The sequence below is a fragment of the Microchirus variegatus genome, assembly GCF_963457635.1.
Source record: "Microchirus variegatus genome assembly, chromosome: 4".
NCBI lineage: Eukaryota > Metazoa > Chordata > Actinopteri > Pleuronectiformes > Soleidae > Microchirus > Microchirus variegatus.
Genome location: NC_139805.1, coordinates 6490516 through 6512037, shown reverse-complemented (window position 1 = coordinate 6512037; position 21522 = coordinate 6490516). Strand labels below are relative to the sequence as shown.

General features: G+C 40.5%; 1 protein-coding gene across 1 annotated transcript; it reads left to right on the top strand.

Annotated features, from left to right (window-relative positions):
* The first annotated feature begins 485 nt into the window (after nt 1-485).
* Nucleotides 486-20632, top strand: tie1 (tyrosine kinase with immunoglobulin-like and EGF-like domains 1). The gene is made up of 24 exons (XM_083888479.1): nt 486-674; nt 2187-2483; nt 2609-2719; nt 2865-3020; nt 3962-4093; nt 4992-5132; nt 5226-5354; nt 5750-5895; nt 6140-6284; nt 6404-6562; nt 6705-6845; nt 7633-7935; nt 8370-8660; nt 9857-10050; nt 10165-10290; nt 10372-10435; nt 10589-10699; nt 12664-12854; nt 14265-14378; nt 14744-14814; nt 16620-16660; nt 16937-17033; nt 17124-17223; nt 18840-20632. The coding sequence occupies exons 1-24, from the start codon at nt 629-631 to the stop codon at nt 18909-18911; spliced, it is 3378 nt and encodes a 1125-aa protein (XP_083744605.1). The 5' UTR covers nt 486-628; the 3' UTR covers nt 18912-20632.
* Nucleotides 20633-21522: the final 890 nt, after the last annotated feature.

Genomic DNA, 21522 nt, shown 5'->3' with positions numbered 1-21522 from the left:
GGTAAACAAACAAAAAAATATTATATGGTAGCCCTCCATATTATTTTTTACCCTTAAGGTAGCTCTCTGTCTCAAAAAGGTTGGTGACCCCTGCTATATACTATGTCGTCCAAAATTTGATTTTTTTTTTTTTTTTTGACAAACAGAGTATAGCATGTTATAGCAACCTCAGGAAGTGATTTCAATGAAAACAAAGTGAGGACCGACCAAAATGTCCTCACTCCGTAAAAATGTCCTCACTTTGTTGGTTAAAAACCCTCACTGGTCCTCAGTATGGCGCAAGTACAAGAACACACACACACACACACACGGAGAGACAGAGAGAGAGAGAGAGAGAGAGAGAGAGAGGGAGAGAGGAGTTTTACCGAAAGTCAGACTCTGTTCCCTAATTTGAAGGACAGTAATCTCACCTCCTCAAACTTCCCCGGAGCGAAGAGATCGTTATTTACCTTAAAATAAGATTTTTTTTTTTTTTACACCTGAAACTGGAGCCTTGGATGAAGTTATGCGTAAAAAAGCGCACCGCTCGTCGTGACGCAGCGTCACCGTTTTGGATGTAAACCTGTGCCTGTAAAATCCAAAGTTTCTGTGCAGAACTTTTCCTCCCTCAGTGCGGATTGTATCTATCATGAAGATCGTGTGTGTGTTTGTGTTGTGCGTCTTTGATTTATCAGGTAAGCAGCAGGATCGTTACATTTGTGATCCACGTGTAATTTTTTTTTTCAAAAAGTGTGATGATGAATGTAAATACTTTTACGCGAGGAGAGTTTGTGACATCGTAATAATCTGAGCGATAACTTTATTACTGTATCTATTGTGGTGTTTTATGTTTAAAACCTCAGAAATCTGTGAAAACCTCAGGGAAAAAGGAGCTCATCCATGTTTCCTGTCATTGTTCTTTGGATCTGGGGGCTCAAATACCAGGGAGAGGGAATGCTGGGCAAACTGAAATGGTTGAACTTGGCATTTTTTCTAAAATAACTACATTCCTTGAGGCTACTTGGTTTTTGAACCAATCTCACTAAATATGGGGTGATTATGTCAAACTTGTGTATGAGGTGTTTCGTGGGGAAGAGTGTAAGGATTTGTTGGACTTGTTGATGTGGTGTATATATGGGTCTGGATTGTCACCCTGTTGCAGGAACAGATATTTGTGGCTTAAAAATAATTGTTCTTTATGTATTAAAATAAACCGCAGCGCAGTTGTGTGGTAACAGTCTCACATGCCTGAAATGAGTCATGATTTAATCCAGAGGTAAAACACATTTGCATCAGATTAGATGTGAACTAAGCTACAGTTGTGGAGCTGTGTGTAATTGAGATTATCCCGCTAGAATATGACCGTTCCTATTGAAATCTGCATCGAATATTTTACAAAGGGTGAGCAATAGCACATAATGGATGTGAGACAGATATGACCAGGATTTGAAGACTTGAAGAATTTTACAGAGGTGTTGATTCAAGTTGATGCTGTTGTTGCTCTTTACGAACAAAATCTGTCACGTTGGTCCATCCTAGCTCGTTCTGAGGTTTATTTTTATTTAATTCCATGTTAAAGGTTTGTTTTCTGAGTGGCTCCTTGTCTGAACTGAGGGTATAAGTCCACCAGGGCAATCTGTTATTAATCTGATATGAAATACGTAACAGCACACTAAAAAGCCAACCCATTCGTATCAGTAAGGGCAGAGTAGAATGCAATTAATTCAAAAGTCAAAAGAGCTACAAATTGTGGCCCTTGATGAGGTCTAATGCTTGGTGTAATAAATGCATCAAACCCAGGTTATTGGAGAATAAGAGACTAGAGCTGTAACTAACGATTATTTTCGTAATCGATTAATCTGTCAATTATTTTCTCGATTAATCGATGAATCGGTTGGTCCATAAAATGTCAGAAAATTTAAAAAAAACGTTGATCAGTGTTTGTCGAACCTAGAAATGACGATGTTCTCGAATGTCTTGTTTTGTCCACAAACCAAAATGATTCGGTTTTAATGATTTCGTTGTTATGTGAAGTAAAGAAACAAAGGAAATATTCACAAATAAGAAGCTGAAACAATCAGAAATCTTGTTTTAATCGTGAAAAAAGCTTCAAACCGATTAACGATTATCAAAATAGTTGCCGATTCATTTAGTAATCGATTAATAATCGTTTCAGCTCTATAAGAGACTAATAACTTTCCTTACAGACGCTGTGATCGACTTGGCCATGATATCCAACGCACAGGCCACCAACGCCAATCACTTCAGTATCTCTTGTATCAACGGAGAGCACAGCTCTGCCCAGGTGGATCTGGACATCAAGAAGGACAACAAAATCCTCTTAACGTCCAAGAAGCCAACATTTAAAGTGCACAAGGTCAGGACCAAGGAGGTCGCGGCCAAAGAGTTCCGTGACCTGGAGCATATCGGTATCTTCTACTGTGAATCCTCTCAGGAGGTTCCTCCACTCGAAACTGTCACGATGATCAACAACTTCGGCAGAGGTGTGTGTGCAGACTTCACACAACCACATACTTCTCCTTCATATTATCATCATTTTTTCAAATCATATCCTGATTATTTATCAAGTCTGTGGAAAATAACTGTGTGTTTTCTGTGGACCTGGCAGCTAATTTTATTCCAAGTCATCTCACTCTGACTGTTAACAAAGAAGAAACTGTTCACCTCAGCATGGAGCTGCTCAGCTCCCAGAAGAGAGATGTGACGTGGAAGTACAAGGGTAGGAGACACCTTAGATTTTGATTGAATAATTCACCCGTAATTGCTTTTCTTTATGAAATATATTTAGCATATAAGTGGCTACTGTTTGACACACTGGCAACTATGCTTTGATGTTATTGTGTGTGTGTGTGTTTTCTGTGCAGGAAATTACAATTACATGACTCACTGGAATGAAGTGATTAATCGCACTGCTGTGCTGACAGTGGAGAATGCAGCTTTTGCCAATCAGGGCATCTACAGTGCCAGCTACGTGGGGGACGGCCCGCTTCAGGGAGCCTGGATGAGGCTCATCGTCAGAGGTTTGTTGTATCTTGACATTCGCACACTTACACACACACACACACACACACACATAGTGAGGTTTGTGCAGCTATTCTTCTCAGGACATTTTTAAAAGTGACACCCCTAACCTTAACCATAATCCGTTCATTTTTTCTAACCCTCACTTTAACCTAATTACTATTCAAATAATACATACATATACTTTTCCAGTTACTCAAAAATGAGGTTCTGCCTCATTACGGCCAGGTTTTGATCCAACAATGGCAATAAACAATTCTGAAAGGTAACAAATACAAGAATTCGTGCACATGAATACTCTCCAGATTGTATGCTTGGTCCATGACGACCAAAAATGTGCGACAACCAGACACACATCACACGAGTTGCCGCATCATATTACCATATTATCATAAAACATGGGAAATGTGATAACATTGGGAGTATGACTTAAATAAATAAACAAATAATAATGTATATTATTGTTAATGTCTTTCTGCTTTTGGTTCACTGCAAACATAGACCCAGACAGCCAATATTATGTCTGTACGACCAACACGTTTTATTTACTAACTGGATTATTGAGATGATAAAAGGCACAAGGTGAGACCACCATTTTTAGAGGAAAATTATAAAATTAAGAACAAACAACAATCCTAAAAGTCAATCCTAAAATGTACAGGCTTTTTCACAATATTCTTGTTTGCTAATAATCTAATATTATCGGTCTTTCGCGAGGGGCCCCTTCTCAGCTTGGGGGGCCAGGCCCTGCTTTGCCTACCTGTTGCTACACCCCTGTTTGTTCAGGCTGTAGCTTATTTTACAGTATCACTGGTCTCCTGATCTAATTCTTGGCAAAGAAGAAGTACATGAGTCAAACACAAGGGCCGTGCATGTTCCAGTGAAGCCTTAAATTGCAGAGAGTTTGCAACCTGTGTTTTTTTCTTTTTCTTTTCTGCAGACTGTCCCAGTAAGAAATGGGGTCCAAACTGTGATAAGGCCTGTCCAGAATGTCTCAATGGTGGAGTGTGTCATGATGTGGACGGAGACTGCGTCTGTCCTCCGGGATTCATGGGAACGCGTTGTGAGACAGGTTTGTCCTCACATGTGAAGAAGTACAGATTTATGTGCGAATCTGTACATGGGCTGAGTTAAGCCATACACTCTATACCAACAGTTATCCTCCATATAGAGTGAGTACATCACCACACATAAATGACGGTACAGCAAGAATCTGCAGCTACAATACAAGCTTTAGTTTCAATGCTTCAATTATGGTGCTCACAGGTGCAAATTAGTTTCAGCTCCACAGACAATTCTTCGTGACACATCAGCTCGCAGTGTGCAAATATCTATGAACCGTATTTCAGACACATTTGGGCTGATGAGCCGAGCGATCCTCACTCATGTTAATTCAGCATTATTCTAATACTTCTGTGGAGCGTTTCTTTAAAGAAAGAAAACATTTCAAGTTTAAATACATAACATTTTTAATTAAGTGTCTGTGTTAAAGCAGGTGATATCAGGTTTTCTGTACAGATGCTAAACTGGGTCTAACTTCACCTTCAGGTAGAAAACTATCAGGTCACCAGGTCATCTGTCTAGACATTAGATCAGTCTAACACAGTCTTAGGGTAGCGATTGTACAACAAATATCATTTTTTTTTAAATTCGAGAGATCATGAGCTATAGATTTTTACATCACAGTCTTTGATCCTATGTGTTATTTCGAATCCAGCCCTTAATGGACTTGGGAATTTTTATTTGGTCGGTGAACGTTACATTATAGAAGGTGTTCCCTTGATCCTTTAATTTCTTTGGCAGTATATAGTTTATATGAGAAACCAAACAGGGATTAGGGATATGTGGAGATAGTAGATCAGTGTTCTCTGTGGTGTTTTTGCAAGTCAGGTCAAGGCACCACACAGCAAAAAAGACAAGGAATTAATACAAACACATTTGTGAATTTATCTTTCTCTGATGGTTTGCAGTCTGCAGAGATGGAATGTTTGGCCGAAACTGCCAGGAGTCATGTGGAGCACAGTTGAACTGCAAGGGGCTTCGTTTCTGCCTACCAGACCCTTACGGCTGCTCTTGTGCCAGCGGCTGGTTTGGCAGCCGTTGTGAGAAGCGTGAGTGCTTTTATCGGCTCAATTTCTACCTGCAGTTTCTTCACACAGTATATTATAGTGGAGCATATTTTTTTTTCTGTTTTCTGTTGTCAGCCTGTCCTAATGACACGTACGGCCCGGACTGCAGACTGAGCTGTAATTGCCAGAATGGAGGAACTTGCAACCGCTTCAGTGGGTGTCTGTGTCCAACACGGTGGAGAGGACAGAACTGCGAGAAGTCTGGTGTGTATTTAAACCATTTTATTAAACCATATTGGGGCCTTTGTTATAGATAATTATCTTCCTCATCACAAAAACACACAACTGTACACACACACATATATTTCATGCATTGTAATTAATCTGTCATTTCAAAAATGTATTAAAACCCCAGTTCCAAACACGATGGAGAGTTTCATATCTTGTTTCTTTGTGACGCAAAGCAAATAAAAATCGTGGCTTGGAGTTGCAGTAACCAAAAACACACATTGCTACAAAAGGATGAATCAACTTCTTTGCCTGCTGATCTCACTCCTTCATCATAGTTCTCTCTGCTGCTGCCAAACCATTTTCACTTAGTCACTGTGCACCTTGTCTTATCTCACTGTTTTGTTCCACACTCCTCTCCTCTCATTCAGACCGAGCTCCACAGATCGTGGGCCTGGACACTAACCTGGAGTGGAATCTCAACTCCAGCCCTAATATCCTTTGTTCAGCCACAGGAAACCCCCTGCCCAGCCACAATGGCATCGAGCTGAGAAAGTTGGACAGTTCTGTGCTCAAGGTACAACACCGCTGCCAAGATACAGTCCATGTATCTTAGAATAAACCTGGATATAAAAATAAACAAAATAATAGGCAATGTTCAGAGACCACTGAAACCAGAATTCATTTTCTGGGAATTAGACGACAGCTTGGCATAAGAACTGGTAGAAGGAAGGAGCAGCAAGCTTGGCCCTGTCTTGAATTTATGTTTTTTAGAAAATTGTAATTGTCCTCATTCTTTTGAAATTGTGTGTTTCTCTCAGGCTACTCGCACCATCACCGACTCCAATAAAAGCACAGCTCTGTTTGAGATCCCTCCTCTAAGCGCTGAACAGGGAGGGATGTGGGAGTGCAGGGTGTCCACCAATGGAGGCCAGGACTCCCACAAGTTCAGTGTCACCATTAAAGGCATGAAATAAAATAAATAAAGAGAGGAAAAAAATAGGCTATTATCGTCATTTCTCTGCTACACTACAGCAAAGAAGATGCTAAATTTGTGTATGAAATCCTTTCTTGTGTCCACTCAGAGCCTCCTGTGTCCACTACTGCGCCCAAACTGCTGGAAAAGAAGAGTAAGCAGCTGCTCGTGATGCCAGTGGAATCCTACAGAGGAGACGGTCCAATTCTCACCACCAGGCTCCTGTACAAGCCAGAAAAGAATGGAGAGGCTTGGTCCTCCATCATAGGTAAGGCAAAGACAGACATCTAGTTTTTTTAGTTTTTGATTTAGATGTATTTGCTACACACAAGTCTTCTTCATAATTTCAACACACAATGATGATGAATAAGTAGCATTTTTCGCAATCTCCAACATCCCCTTTTACTCAGTCTACAGTGAAAAAGAGCCAATCACACTGATGAACCTGGAGCCTTCAACGCGTTACCGTGTCCGTGTTCAGCTGAGTCGCCCTGGAGAGGGAGGGGAGGGGGAACCAGGGCCAGAGACGGTCATGGAGACCGACTGTCCTGGTAAGATCCATATTATTTGTATATTCTTTAACACTGTACTGTATGCAAATGCAAGGATCTTGTGTCCGTGCAGAATATAGTTTTGTTTATTTCAGCTGAGCAGAGCTTTTACCACGTTTAAAGGAGTCCGATGTAATCGGTCCTGCTAAGATATCTGTTCCATGACTCATGACTCAAGTCAGTAAATTGTCATTAAAAATTAAAATGGAAATCATAAAACAAAGGCCAGGTACTTTATTGCTCAATGTTTGTGGTGCAGAGGGAGAATCTATCATCTTGGAATGTAGTCATGAGTAGTTCCATTTTGACTCTTTGACAATATGTGGCTTTGCTCCCAGTGTAAAATGGAACAAATTATATTCGTTTTTAGGGGACCATTGTTCTGTTACACAGAGCACAAACTAAGTGTAGTTATGTCAGTGTGGGGTAAGATATGGGGGGGTATGTTATGGGTATGCTTTGGTCCTATATCACGCACTTTGAAAGGTAACTACCACCTGTTTAAGATTAAGAAAAAGAGTTGGAACAAATGAGCCAAAAGTCTTGTCATCTAATAACATAGAGTATACGTTACTAAAGCCTGTACTTTTGCACAAGAAAACTCTCAGTTTTGGTAGTATTGGTACACAGAGAATTAAGTCTGAGTCCCCGTTGTAAACGAACATCGCTTTCCAGCGCTACACACAAAACAAATCAAATTTAAGTGAAACCAAACATCCAGTCGTGGGAGAAATAAACAAGGAGCTGCTCGTCCACTCGGCTCATTGTGTGTTCTCTGTCACTGCAGAGCCCACAGTTCCGCCCGAGATTGACGTCATTTCGGTGGAAGGCCGTAATGTCACCGTACACTGGCACATACCAGCCAGCGGTGGCACTTACGCCGGCATGGCCAATGGCTTTTTAGTTCAGCTCTTCGGGCCACCGCCTTACAGTGAGAAAGTCCAGGAGGAGACCACGCTGCTCAATGTGCTTTCCACCAAGTTCTACAAACTGGAGACCCAGCAGGACTACAACGTGATGGTGCGCCTCATCAACTGTGGCAGCCAGGGGCCACCATCCGTACCCTCCCGCTTCCGCATCAGCAGCCAGGGTAATTAAAAAACTCTGCTGTTGGTTACGAACAACCTCCAATGTTGCTCAAGGCAGTGGTCTTAGTAAGTGCAGTGAATTGTAGGTAATAAGCTCAAGTGATGGGTTTTTAGTCGAGTTAACAAGATCACTCCAGATCCACTTAGAAGAGCATATGTTTAGTTCTGATTTGTGACTCTCTCTCTGTCCACAAACTTCATGTTTAACCACTATACTGTTGTATAGTAATCAATTGTAGTTTGTAGTCAGCGATAGAAACAGATCCACCCCACAGAATGGTAAGTAATACTTTTAAACCCCAGTCTTTGATACTAAAGCTTTCCCAGAGCAACCGAGCCTAAAAAGGCCTTTAATCGAAGCACTTATTTCATTGTAGAATACAGGTTTACAGAATCACCGTTGATGAGCCTAACGTGGATCATCTCTGTGTTTCAGGGCCGTCATCGCCACGCAATGTCCAGGCCCTGCCTCTGTCCGTGTCAGCCGTTCAGGTGAGGTGGCAACCCCCCGAGGATCCAAACGGAGGCATCGTTAAATACAACATAGAGTACCTGACGGTCGGACAGGGGAGCCCTCACCCACGGGTGGACACAGACAACGGGAACAAGACTACCAAAGACGTGATATCGCTCAACGGCAGCACAGTCTACCAGTTCAGAGTGAGAGCCGTCTCCAAAGTGCCGGGAGAGTGGAGCAAGTTTGTCCAGGCGAGGACACAAGGGGATGGTGAGTTCATCAGACAGGGTACACCAAACAACCACCCACTCTTACATTCACACCTATGGCCAATGTAGAGCACACTTGAATCCAAAAAAATTTATCCAAAATGGGATATCAGACTTAAAGCGGACCTAGACCGGAAGTTCCAATTAATGCTGTTTTTTAGTGTGTATCTGCGTCATTACCTTGTTTATGAAGCCCTGAAGGTTCAAAACAAACAGTTCAGCCACTGCTGAGAACGCTGTGTTTTATTGTAATCTCGGGCTCAGCGAGATCTCTGAAAAAACCTGGTCCGGTTACGTAAACAGCAGTTCTCCTGAACAGCAGATCCTCCTGCTCCGGGTACTAGTCCGGGCACATCCGGTTGCGTACATTGAACCGCAGAAGAAGAATAACGTCCGTTGTGGAGGTGTTTCACGAGTGACAGTGTCTTCTGACTCTGAGTCAGACTCCGGGTCAAATTCATAAAAGGGACTGCGGAGTCGTGACGAAGCTATTTTTAAACATTGTTAAAACAATGTTTTGATAATGAGTAGCAGCGCATCCACCGTTCCAGAGGGGGGAGCTGTGCTTCTGAGAGTGGGTGTGCTGAATATGTCACTTCCGGGTATTGGCCAATCACAAGACAGTTGGGAAGGCTCTACGCTGGCTGGCCAATCACAACACGCTCTGTCTTCTGGGTGTGAGAGTTCAGTCTGAAATAGAGCGGCTGACGACGAGAGCTTCAATAAGGAGAGATTTCTATCGGCTCGTTTAACTTGTTTTTATGGTTTTTTGACCATAAAAACAAGTTAATGTATGTAAGTAGACCTCCATAACTAATATATATAGCAGGACCACTCTATGTGAGCTTTAAAATGTGAAACCAGTAACCAGTAACATGTAAAAAATGTTTGCAAAGACAATGATTAAATAGGCTGACATACATGGAGGAATTCATGCGTTGTTATGGATGTCTTTGATGATAATCTTTTCCCCTTAATTTGGCTTGAAAAGTGCTTAGTGAAAAATCTGTTTTCTTTCATATCAGCAGACAGCACAGATTCTGAACAGGACCACCCACAACGGGACAGACATCTGCACATGATAATAATAATATTGATTATAGTAATACATCCCCACTGAGGAGCCTATTTATCTTAACTGCAGAAGAAAAATCATCTCCATCTCCCTTTTTTGGTTTTTCTCTCCACATTTTTAAGGCTCTCAGAGTTTAATCCCGACCACCCAGGGCGTGGCAGGAAGACCTGTTGCAGACAATTACCAGCTGCTGGTGGCGGTGGTGGGCTCAGTGACCGTCACCTGTGTGACTATCCTGTTGGCACTGCTGGCTCTCTTCTTCATCCGCAAGACGCTGCTCAACCGCCGGCGCACGTTCACCTACCAGTCTGGATCAGTAAGAACGCACCGGTTTATTTTTTTTCTTTTTAGCAACCCTTCTTTGATATATTTGCATTTATTGCAGTGCTTAAAATCTGTACATCCTCAGGGTGAAGAAACTATTTTGCAGTTTAATTCAGGCACTCTGACGCTGACGAGGAGACCCAAGCCCACGCCGGAGCCTCTCACCTACCCGATCCTCGACTGGGAGGACATTAAGTTTGAAGATGTCATCGGAGAGGGCAACTTCGGCCAGGTGTTTAGACTTTTAATGCACTTTGCTAACTCTTTCTTTATGCATGAGATAAACAATAAAAAAAAAAATGTTTTCATACAGGTGATCAAAGCCATGATCAAGAAGGACGGCAGCAAGATGAGCGCAGCCATCAAGATGCTGAAAGGTACGTCTCAGATTATTACAGCTCTGTGCTCCGAGACACAAACAGAAAACAGATACAATCCCAGTGCAGTGTCTTCTCCCAACATTCATTTCAGAGAAGCCAAGTTTAACATGCCGTTGTTTAACAACGCTGTTTGTGCTGATCTTTGTGCAGAGTTTGCCTCAGAGAACGACCACAGAGACTTTGCAGGGGAGCTGGAGGTTCTGTGTAAACTAGGCCAGCATCCCAACATCATCAACCTCATCGGAGCCTGCGAGAACAGAGGTGAGTGGGCGACACCTAGTGGGTGTTGACAGGCTTTCAGTGTTTGGGGTTTTTTTTCCCGGTAATGTAGCACTGATATGCAAAACTTTGGCTCACTGGTTCACAAGACTCCAATGACTTAAAAATCAACTTATATGACATAAGCATGTGATATACCTGATAAAAAATACAGTGTTTGTTATTCTCCTTTTACTATATGCTGATTTACTAGTCTGTGCTCTGCACGAAGTGTCCTGAGCAGAACCCAGTTTTATTTATTCTCTTTCACCTAATTACTCTTCAGTGTGTTGCACTGTACGTGAAGAGGTGAAATTCACCCGACGTGAAATCCAAACAGATACTCTCATCCCATCTGATCCTGTCATTCATCTGCACCTGGAAGGGGTCTGATAGGGTCCAAACTAAATAATCCGTGTCGGCAAGAAACGCTTTCATACTATCACATTTGTTTGATTTGTCCATATGCCTCATGGCATGTATTTATGTGTTTGTATAAGGTTTCTTTGGCGCCGGCTCTTACGGTGAAGTATCCGTTTCCTCTCCCGAACGAAGTGCAATTGCGTCTGCGATGAATAATTGAATTGCTCGCGTTTGATCGGAGATTGATTCCATATGAGAGAGGAAATCCACTATTTGGAAAAGCACATCAGTGTGGACGTTACAAAACCAAATTAGCCTTGAAAAACAAACATCTCCCTAATTCACTGTGTCTCTCCACTCTCAGGTAACACTTGACTCTTGACAGACTTTCACATTACGGTGTTTACATCTGTTGTTGAACTCCAGTTAAACTCTGATCAGTAGTTTGAGCAGAGCACAACGATGTAAAAGAAAGGAACTATAGTGCTATTTGATAACTGCCCTCTGTATATTCAGTGATAAATAACGCTTACAGTATTTTTATTATTCTTTTCCTCCATGGTATTTTATATTTTACACTTTTCACATGAAATAATTCACCTATCTATTGCAAACATGTTCTATATCCTAATTTCCCTTACATTTTTATTGTCTTTTGTGTTTGAGAAGCAAAGTAAGCAAACAAAAATGATAAGAGGGGGGAAAATAAAACTTTTTTTGAGGAGAGAGTGCAAATTGTATCACTGTGCTGCCTTTTCATTTGTTATGAGTAGCTTTTGCATCAGAGAAAAGCCCTGACTTGCATTGTTACAACATTACCAGTTGTGTTGGCTCTCATTAGGAAGATATATGGTTTTGTTTGTTTACATTACATATTGATTGTCCAGATCCTGGCACTGTAAAATAATTAGGTGCATCTGGGGCAACATAAGGGCAGGAGAGGGAACATAAAAGATACTTGATACTGCAGATTCTCGAACGATATTGATTAAGTGTAAAGATTCGAATAGTCAACATTATTCTATATTCAAAACACAGAGGTCTTTATAAAGTAATGAACCAACTTTTTGCTAAAAAACAAAAACAAAATTACTGTAATTCTTTCCATTTTTGGGCAAATAAGACATTTTGGAAAATGTCACAGCATGTACTAATTAATATAAGTTCTTGTTGCTCAAAGAACATAATTGCATCAGACTCAAGCTCTTTGACCAGTGTGTAAATTCCCCCCGCCATTCTTTCCTTCCCCATACGGCACTGACTAATTGTGTTGGCGCTCTCGCTCTACATCGAGTGAAATCAGCACTTAAAAATGTCTAACTCCCTCATGACCTGGAGAAACTGCAGCTCAATAAAGCCTCGGGCCATCTGGTCGAGTTCTGTGAGGGAATCCATGAAAGTTCTGAAAACTGCTGGAGACCGGGTTTCTCGGTTCCCAGCTGTAGCTGCGTGACTTCATGGACTAATGCGGGCAGATAGAGCAACGGCTGGAGGAAGAAGACTTCACTTCACTCTAATAGATAGATAATAGGACTTTGATGGGCTGGTGTCAATACACAGAAGAGTATTATGTGCTAAAGCCTCTGTCCCCCTGTTGTCTGTAGGTTACCTGTACATAGCCATTGAATATGCTCCCTATGGAAACCTCCTCGACTTTCTGCGGAAGAGCCGTGTGTTAGAAACCGACCCTGCCTTTGCAAAAGAGCACGGCACCGCCTCCACGCTCACCTCCCAGCAACTGCTGCAGTTCGCCGTAGACGTGGCCACGGGGATGCACTACTTAAGTGACAAACAGGTAGGAGACGAAGAGAGTGTGTGACACAGTGTCTTGTGTATGTTACACATTATGTCCTTCAGCAGATGCTTTTTATCCAAAGCGACTTACAATTGAGTACAACCAGCCAGAGGTGGAGTTGAACTTGTGACCATGATGTCTCCTGCACATGGGAGTACCAGCTTTAACCACTGAGCTACTCCACCCCACTTAGATAACTGTTAAATGTATAGTAATGCAATAATATATATTTTTTAATTATTATTATTATTATTATTACTTTAAATGCATAATAAAGTAGTAATAATTGAGCTATTATTGCTGTAACATTGTCAGGTAACGCATTATTGGTCGATGTTCACTTTCACCAAAAGTCAAAAACTGTTAAAGATACACTGTGTAAAATTTAGCAACATTTATTGGCGAAGTTCACTTCCAATGCTGTTGGAGAACCTATGTAGCCTTCAGTTCATGTGCATCAGAACTTACAATGGGTTAAGTTGTGGGCTATTGTGGAAAACATGATGGTCCAAAATGGCGGGCTCTGTGAACCTGACATATAAACGTCTCATTCTGGGGATAATGAAAACAACAACAATTTCTATAATCAAGTAATGTCAAATAAAAATATTTTAATCTACATTTTACATTCTAGACCTTTATGTTCTAAAATCTACAGCAGCATAATATATTCCTTCGTATATATATATACAATCTTAGAAATAAGGGTTCCAAAAGGGTCCTTCTACAAGGGCTGAGGTTCTACCTGGAACCATTTGCTTCTGAAAAAAACCTTTCCTGAAGAAAGGGATTTTCAAGGGTTCTTGGTAACGCTAATTGTTCCAGTAAGAACCATATTTTTCTTAATATATACACATATATATTATACAATACAAGTAACCCTTAGTGCTTGCGTGGCACCAAATCATCTTCAGGCTTTACAAATTGTGTTTTTTGTCTTCTTGTGTGTTGTTAAATCAAAGTTATGTTTTTTTTCCCATATGTTTTTTTATATATAAATTGGGAGTAGTGATAATTTCCAAATTTCACAATTTGATTATTATTATTTATTCATTAAATGTGAGTACTTTTTGCTCAGATGTGTAAATGTAATTTCATCACATTACCTAGGTTGTGCAGAAAAAAAGATATAAGCATTCCTCAGAATTCTCAAGATGATGATTTTTCCTTCCAAATAATGACTTTTTCCTCCAAATTATGACTTTTGATTGTATTATATTGTATTATTATATATTGTATTATGTATTATATATTTTTTTACACACAAATTAATCACTCACCGCAATCGTGCTACACAAAATGCATTTCTGCTCAAATATTTGTAATGATGATATTTCTATGAAAAGAGCTGTATTAGACCTGGTATTATGAAACGCTTATAATGTCTCTCTTCTGCTCCCTTTGCATTAGTTTATCCACAGGGATTTGGCAGCCAGGAATGTCCTTGTTGGGGACAACCTTGTGGCAAAGATAGCAGACTTTGGCCTGTCCCGCGGTGAGGAAGTTTATGTAAAGAAGACAATGGTGAGTGAGCGAGTGAGTGGCTTCAGCAGAGGGCACTACTTGTTATGGATTGTCATAGGGTGTCTCTTGATTTTTGCACAAAAGGTCCTTGCAAAGCACACATACCAAAATCAACGAGCAGATTACTTATTTGGTATTCACAGCTGCCAAAATGTCATAGTATGAAAAACAAAGTTGTTTCTGATATTGTTTCCCTGGAATTGTGAAAAAGTCAGCCATTACTGATTTATTATTCACACTTTTTTTAAACTTTTAATGTTACCATAAACGTGAAACAACACCACATATAAGAAATATGTATATTTAAAAGTTTTTATTGATCATCATTTATTTTTTCATCATCTAAATGTTGTTTTGGCTTTCAGGGGAGGCTGCCTGTGCGCTGGATGGCCATCGAATCCCTAAACTACAGCGTATACACAACAAAGAGTGATGTGTGAGTTGCATTATCAAGATTATTCTTTCTTTTATTATTTATTATTGAGTGTATATATATATATATTTTTTTATTTTTTTTAAGAAATGACTTCTTCTGAGTTCTGATTGTGTTCACAACAACGCGCGCCCTCTCACCACAGAGAACAACAAATCATCCCTCTGTCACTGGTAGAGTGATAACAGTGTGCTGTGTAACTGATAAGCTCAACCAGGAAGCCTCGGGTACAACTTTGCAGGACACGCTGAGACGTTGGTCTTGTCAACTTTGTGCCTATTTATACACGGCAGAGTGAGAACGAGCTGGAGGAGCTAACGGAAGAGTAGTGTTCATTTAAAGATGGCGTAAAGATATTGTAAAGTGGGACAGAGAGACAGACACAGGGAACATGACGTGAGACGTAAATGAAGACAAAAGGACAGTACAGACAGCACTTGTGTGCATAGAATCTGTCTCAGATGTATTTGTACATGGTCAAACTGGTGGTTTAGTATTTCTTTGGATTTCCATTGTTATTCTGATTGTTGGAATCATTTTATTAGAATCTTGTCGAGAGCAGTGTTGCTATGAGAGAAACAAGCAACCAGGCCTATGAAAACAAGCCCCCCAAATAAATAACTAATAAACAACCACACAAGGAACTTGAACTAGCTTTTAACATTTATTTAAAGCGGAACTAGACCGGAAGTTCCTATTATCGCTGTTTTTTTGGTGTGTATCTGCGTCATTACCTTGTTTATGAAGCCCTGACGGTTCGAATCAAACAGTTCAGCCATTGCTGAGAACGTTGTGTTTTATTGTAATCTCGGGGCTCAACGAGATCACTGAAAATCCCGTAATAGTTACGTAAGCAGCAGTTCTCCTGAACAGCAGATCCTCCTGCTCCGGGCACTAGTCCGGGCACATCCGGTTGCGTACATTGAACCACAGAAGAAGAATAACGTCCGTTGTGGAGGTGTTTCACGAGCGACAGTGTCTTCTGACTCTGGGTCGGACTCCGGTTTAAAGTCATAAAAGGGATTGCGGCGGGGAGTCGTGACGAAGCTATTTTTAAACACTGTTAAAACAATGTTTTGATAATGAGTAGCAGTGCATCCACCGTTCCAGAGGGGGGCGCTGCGCTTCTGAGAACGGATGTGCTGGATAGTACTGGCCAATCACAAGACTCTGTCTTCTGGGGGTGAAAGTTCACTCTGAAACATCGCGGGGTCAGAAAAGAGGATTTCTATCGGCTAGTTTACAGCAACTAGGAGGTTTTTGACCATAAAAACAAGTTAATATATGTAAGTAGACCTCCATAACTAACATTTATGTGCAACAGGACCACTCTATGTGACCTTTAACATTATAACGGGTGGGATATGAACATTTGCAAACACATTCAGACTGTTATTCATTAAATACACAGTAAACTTTGCACACATTCATAAATATCATCCTGAATCCACAAATCCACAACTGTATTATTGCTATTTTATGTGCTCATCTTCCTTTTTTTCTCGAAGTTCCATGACTTGAAAGAGTATAATGTGACTTAAGCCAGGACATTCAAACATTCATGACTACCAATTATTTCTAAGCAACTTTAAATGGCTTCCGGATCAGACCTTATTTTCACATAATCATGCATATGTTTGATTGGTTGTTTACATTTAGTAAAACAGCGTCAATGGTGCTTCTAGTGCAATTATTATTATGAAAGGGTGAAAATCAGGAGCTTTTTTCATGCAAGAACAGCATTGGAATTAAATGTAATTAAAGTGAATTATATATTATTTATTTAATCTTTGTCATTTCTCTTGCAGGTGGTCTTTTGGTGTTCTCCTCTGGGAAATTGTAAGCTTAGGTAAGTGTGAACACGAAGCATTTCTTATAGCCAGTACTACAATTCTGTTACATTACACACTATTACATCACCAGAACAGTAGGTGAAATATCAAACGCACAATGTCTTATCACGCTGTCACAAATGGAATCTTTCTGCCCAATTTTACTGTTGAGAATACTCACACCTGTCAGTGGACTTATTTCTTTGTATTATTCAAAAACACAATACTGTTTTACCCACAGTTGCTGTCACCAGCATGACTATAACTTCTTGTTTTTTCTGTGTGTGTGTCAGGTGGCACACCTTACTGTGGAATGACATGTGCTGAGCTTTATGAAAAACTACCACAAGGATACAGAATGGAGAAACCCAAAAACTGTGACGACGAAGTGTAAGTGTTCCGAATTTTAATACTAATTGGTAGCTTTATATACGGCATTTTCTTAAATCCATTCACCCATGTTTCCCTTTCTGCATCCAGATACGAGCTAATGCGGCAGTGCTGGAGGGATCGGCCGTACGAGAGACCCCCCTTCTCCCAGATCTCTGTCCAGCTCAACAGGATGCAGGAGGCCAGGAAGGTAAGGTCATATTCATGGTACATTTTTTCCTCTTCCTTCATGTCTGACAACATGGAAGAATGGGGAAAACGTAATGTTTGTTGCCATCTGGGACAACGGTTACTCCTTCACTTCCGGCATTATTATATTTCTGTAGCCGTTGTCTCAAAGTATATGATCCTGTATTGATCCGACATTTTCTCTTTACCGTTCTCTTACTTGTATTTAGGGTGTAAATTTGAGCTTTTGGAGCATGTATTGGTTGAAACAAGGTTTGGGACCAATTCCAATTCCTATCTTAACCCTCATTCTTAACCCTCAAGCTCAACCCTTAATCTTAACTGGCCCTCAAAGCCAAGTGTTGAGGGTTATTTTGTCACTTAGAAATGGGACACCCCTTAAATGCAGATACGTCTTCAGACTGTGGGGGGCAGAATAACGTGAAAGCTGCGTCCAGTCTGTCAACTCCAAAAAGGAAGAAGAAGAACACATTCACGTCACGATTTTTTATTACGATCCGTTTGTCAGTCAAGTTATTAGGTTGTCAGTTAGTTATAAGATGATACTCATACAAATATTCAGCTGACAGTTACCACACACCACGGCTTATTGAAAAGTAAACCATAGCAAACGATCGCTTGTCCGCACCGGCCGGCTATTGACAAAAGATCGTAAAATAAAAAATAAATGTTACGCAACAACGTGACGTCAGTAATCCATAATATGGGCCTAAACTAAGATAATACAATGGTTTTCATCATTTTTATATCTCTATTAACAAAGAAAACACTTAATTTGTATCGCACTCGCTTCGCTGCTTTCGACGCCATCTTTCTTATGTGAAAACACGCAATGCATTATGGGTAGCCCTTGCTCCCAAGGGTGGTCTCGGAAAATCTCAATATTGAGGGCGATACAGCCCTTAAACTCGACCCTCAACTTAATTTTTCTGAGAATCGGGACAGCACTTGCACTAGAGGGAGCGCACATTTTTGAGACTGAGGGTTACGCAAGGAATTGGAATTCACCCTTGATGTTAAAATGCTAAAATGTGACATAGTGCAAAAGGTTTCAGCCTTAAAGTCTGGTATATAAACGGTGGTCCTACTGTGAGAGTGGCTCTAACTTGTGTTGCAACTTATGATGTACCTATTTAATTGTGATCAATGATATTATTACAGTGATTTAATATATATATTTTTTAGATGCAGCCTTCTTACGGTGGTGAGACATCGTAGACACATTTTTTTTTAGTGAAAAACAATTTAATACAATTGAATGAGTGAATAATCAGTCATGAGGAAAGATGCTGCTCCCCATAGAAACATTGGGAAATAGATCACAAGCACTGTATGCTGGCGAGTTTGACAGGATTTTCAAGTCGCTCACGTGAAATATGGATGTTTTCGTTCATTCACAATTAAAACGATGATATAAATTCACCACCATTAACTTATTGCAAGTGATTTTAATCCTGATAAGTGATAATACTGTATATTGTCCCATCACTAACTGACTGATGATGACGTGTATAATAAGACATCATACTTGATGTCACATCCAAGTATATTAGATCCATGTCGCACAGCGTGAGTTATATTAGTCTGTAATGATGATTGAAAAACTCCGTCCTCCAGGCTTACGTGAACATGGCCCTCTTTGAGAACTTCACCTACGCCGGTATAGACGCCACTGCTGAGGAGGCCTGACTACCAGCCCCCCCAGGCCCGCCGCGCATGTCACGTAGCTCCAAGAGGAAGTCCCGAGGATGGTCGCCACGATACTGCCACGTCCCTGGTGCTCAACGTCGAGACAGGAGGAGTCGGCGCTCCACCAGAACCACCCAGCTATAGACGGAGGACTGTGAAAGGACACTGTGTGTGGAGATATTATAGAGTTAGAAAAAATCGCTGGGCCTTGGATGGAGATTAAACAAATATTCTTGGGAAGCGCCGATTCCCTCGTGGACTGGAAGCCATTCTCAGAAAAGAAGGACACAATAATATTACCTGTTGACCGTTGACGCTAGTGTTGAGGGGATGTGGCAAATAAGGAGCTATAGGACTTGCTGTGACACCACAGGGTCTGTGGGGTGAAGATGCTGGGCTTGATTTTCTGACATTTGTTAGAAAACAGGGGTGGGGACACTTTTTATTAGCACTGTAAATTGATGAAATCGAACTTACAGTATGTGATACTAATCTGTGTGATGCAGTGGCTGGAACGGTTTCTCATGGTGATGATGATGATGCCACTCACAAAAAACTCAACATTTCTTGCCGTGTCCTTATCAGCGTTTTTTATTATCAGTATAATCAACAATTCTTTTTAAGGACAGACTGATGACTTTGAGAGTTAAGCAGCAGCAAAGTTGGATGAGATTCTCACAAAAAGAATATCTCACCACAAAACCTCCCTTCATAAGTTTATCTTGTGATATCTTTTGTCTTCTACGTGTCTTGTCCTCTAGTTCAACAAAACTATTAGAATTTGTCTTTAAAGAGCTTGTCTTGGCTTCATCCTGGCTGTAAAGTGACTGACAGACAGATAGGTGGAAGGGACCAGCCTGAAAGAATCATCAGTTTACTGTTGTTTGTTTATTGCAAAAAAAAAAAAAAATCAATTGCTGTTTTAAGAGTTCAGGGTTTTTTTTGTATTTTGTGTTGGATATTACATATGCTCCGTATGTAATATCCAATCCCTGAAGTGAGAAAAAAAAAGTTTGAAATCTCGATTTTCAAAGTCTAGATCTCGAGTTTCCAGAAAAAAGAATTAAAAAAATATTTTTTTTCAAACATTTTGGAAACTCGAGATCTCGACTTTGAAACTCGAGATTAAACATTTTTTTTTCGTCTAACCCTAACCCTTTTTCTCATGTCACTTCGGGGGCTCCGTAATTACACCCCCTGCTTATAGAGGTTGAAAAATATTCATGAAAATGAAATGAAAAGCCACTGAACATATAATAAACATATAGGTTCTCTAGAAAAAGGAGGAAAGACATCTAATGTAGCACTTAAAACTCTTTTAATAATTGCTTACCACTGCCAAGTGAATGTAACTACTACTGTGTGTCATTCAGTATCAAAGTCTCTTATTCAAATCTAGTTACAGCCGACTTAAATGCAACCGTGTAAATGCCCTAGTACAAAATACTTATACTTATTTTATAGTACTTTTTATACAGTGCAAAGGTTATGTATGGGATGTATCCACCACACAAGAATGTACAGCGTGTTTTCATTAACTGGTACATGGAATAAAGCTTTCGTGTGGTGACTGGACTCGCCACCACAAGCAGTTTGGTGTCATTTGCATGTCGCCTTTTCCAGTCACAAGCTTCGTGGATTCTGTGTCAGTTCGTCGTTCGACGTCAGTAAGCGTCGCTCGCCGCCTGCTTTCTAGTGAGTTTTTGTGACAAACCACAGTGTCCTCGGGGGGGAGATCAGGAGCTCCCCTGCTGCAGCGAGCTGATCTGTCAACTGAGTTTCCCCCCACACAGCAAACCACAGGAGCAGAGCTGTCTGTCAAATACGGAGTGCGAGTGGACGTGTTTCCTGGGGACTTCAGCGCAAAGACAACAACACAAATATACACAAGAGTGTCATTGAGTTTATTTTACTCCCTTTACATTTAAAAACCAACACCTAGTTGTCAGAAAATAAACACCAATTGGAAAAACAAAGTTTTCTTGTTATGCATTTATTGTCATAAAGAGCATTTTTAAAATTCTTTTTCCTACAATTTTTAGTGCTTTAATGGGCTTTGAACTCACACTCTTGAATATTCACAGATTATTACTTAGTAATCCTTAATTTCCATCGTTTGCTGTCATTGCCCTGAGTGTGTGACTTGATTTCTGTTTGTGTGTCTATAAATAACATAACACAAAAACGGAATATTTAAAAATGTCCTCGAGAAAATACTGCACATTAGGAAACTGAGTGGCCTTGGCTGAGGTCTGTGTTCTCCGAGTGCTTTCTCCAGCAAAGAAGATTAGGTTTATGGTTATGTTTGTCTGTCTGTCCATGAGCAGCATAACTCTGTACCTGTAATAAAGGTGGGATTTTACCTGGGTGCAGGATGCAGGTTATGTATGGACTCAAGAAGGAAAGGGTTAGATTTTGGATATGCTGCGGGAAACACTTACCCATGTACTTCATAAATGCACAGTAGTCTATATTTGACTGTTTTATTCTATTAATGGACAACTTTTGCATGTCTCTCATCCTATTTTGGTCTTAAAATAAAGTATGTGACAATAGAGATATCATAGTTGTCTGAAATATCACTTTTCTGGTCTATATTTAATGCCAAATC

What these genes read in the sequence shown, in the direction of transcription:
- tie1 (XM_083888479.1), top strand. Translation starts at nt 629, where the DNA reads ATGAAGATCGTGTGTGTGTTTGTGTTGTGCGTCTTTGATTTATCAG. An exon ending in GTGCGTCTTTGATTTATCAG is followed by an intron (nt 675 to 2,186) that starts GTAAGCAGCAGG and finishes CTTTCCTTACAG; the next exon opens with ACGCTGTGATCGACTTGGCC. An exon ending in GATGAGGCTCATCGTCAGAG is followed by an intron (nt 3,021 to 3,961) that starts GTTTGTTGTATC and finishes TCTTTTCTGCAG; the next exon opens with ACTGTCCCAGTAAGAAATGG.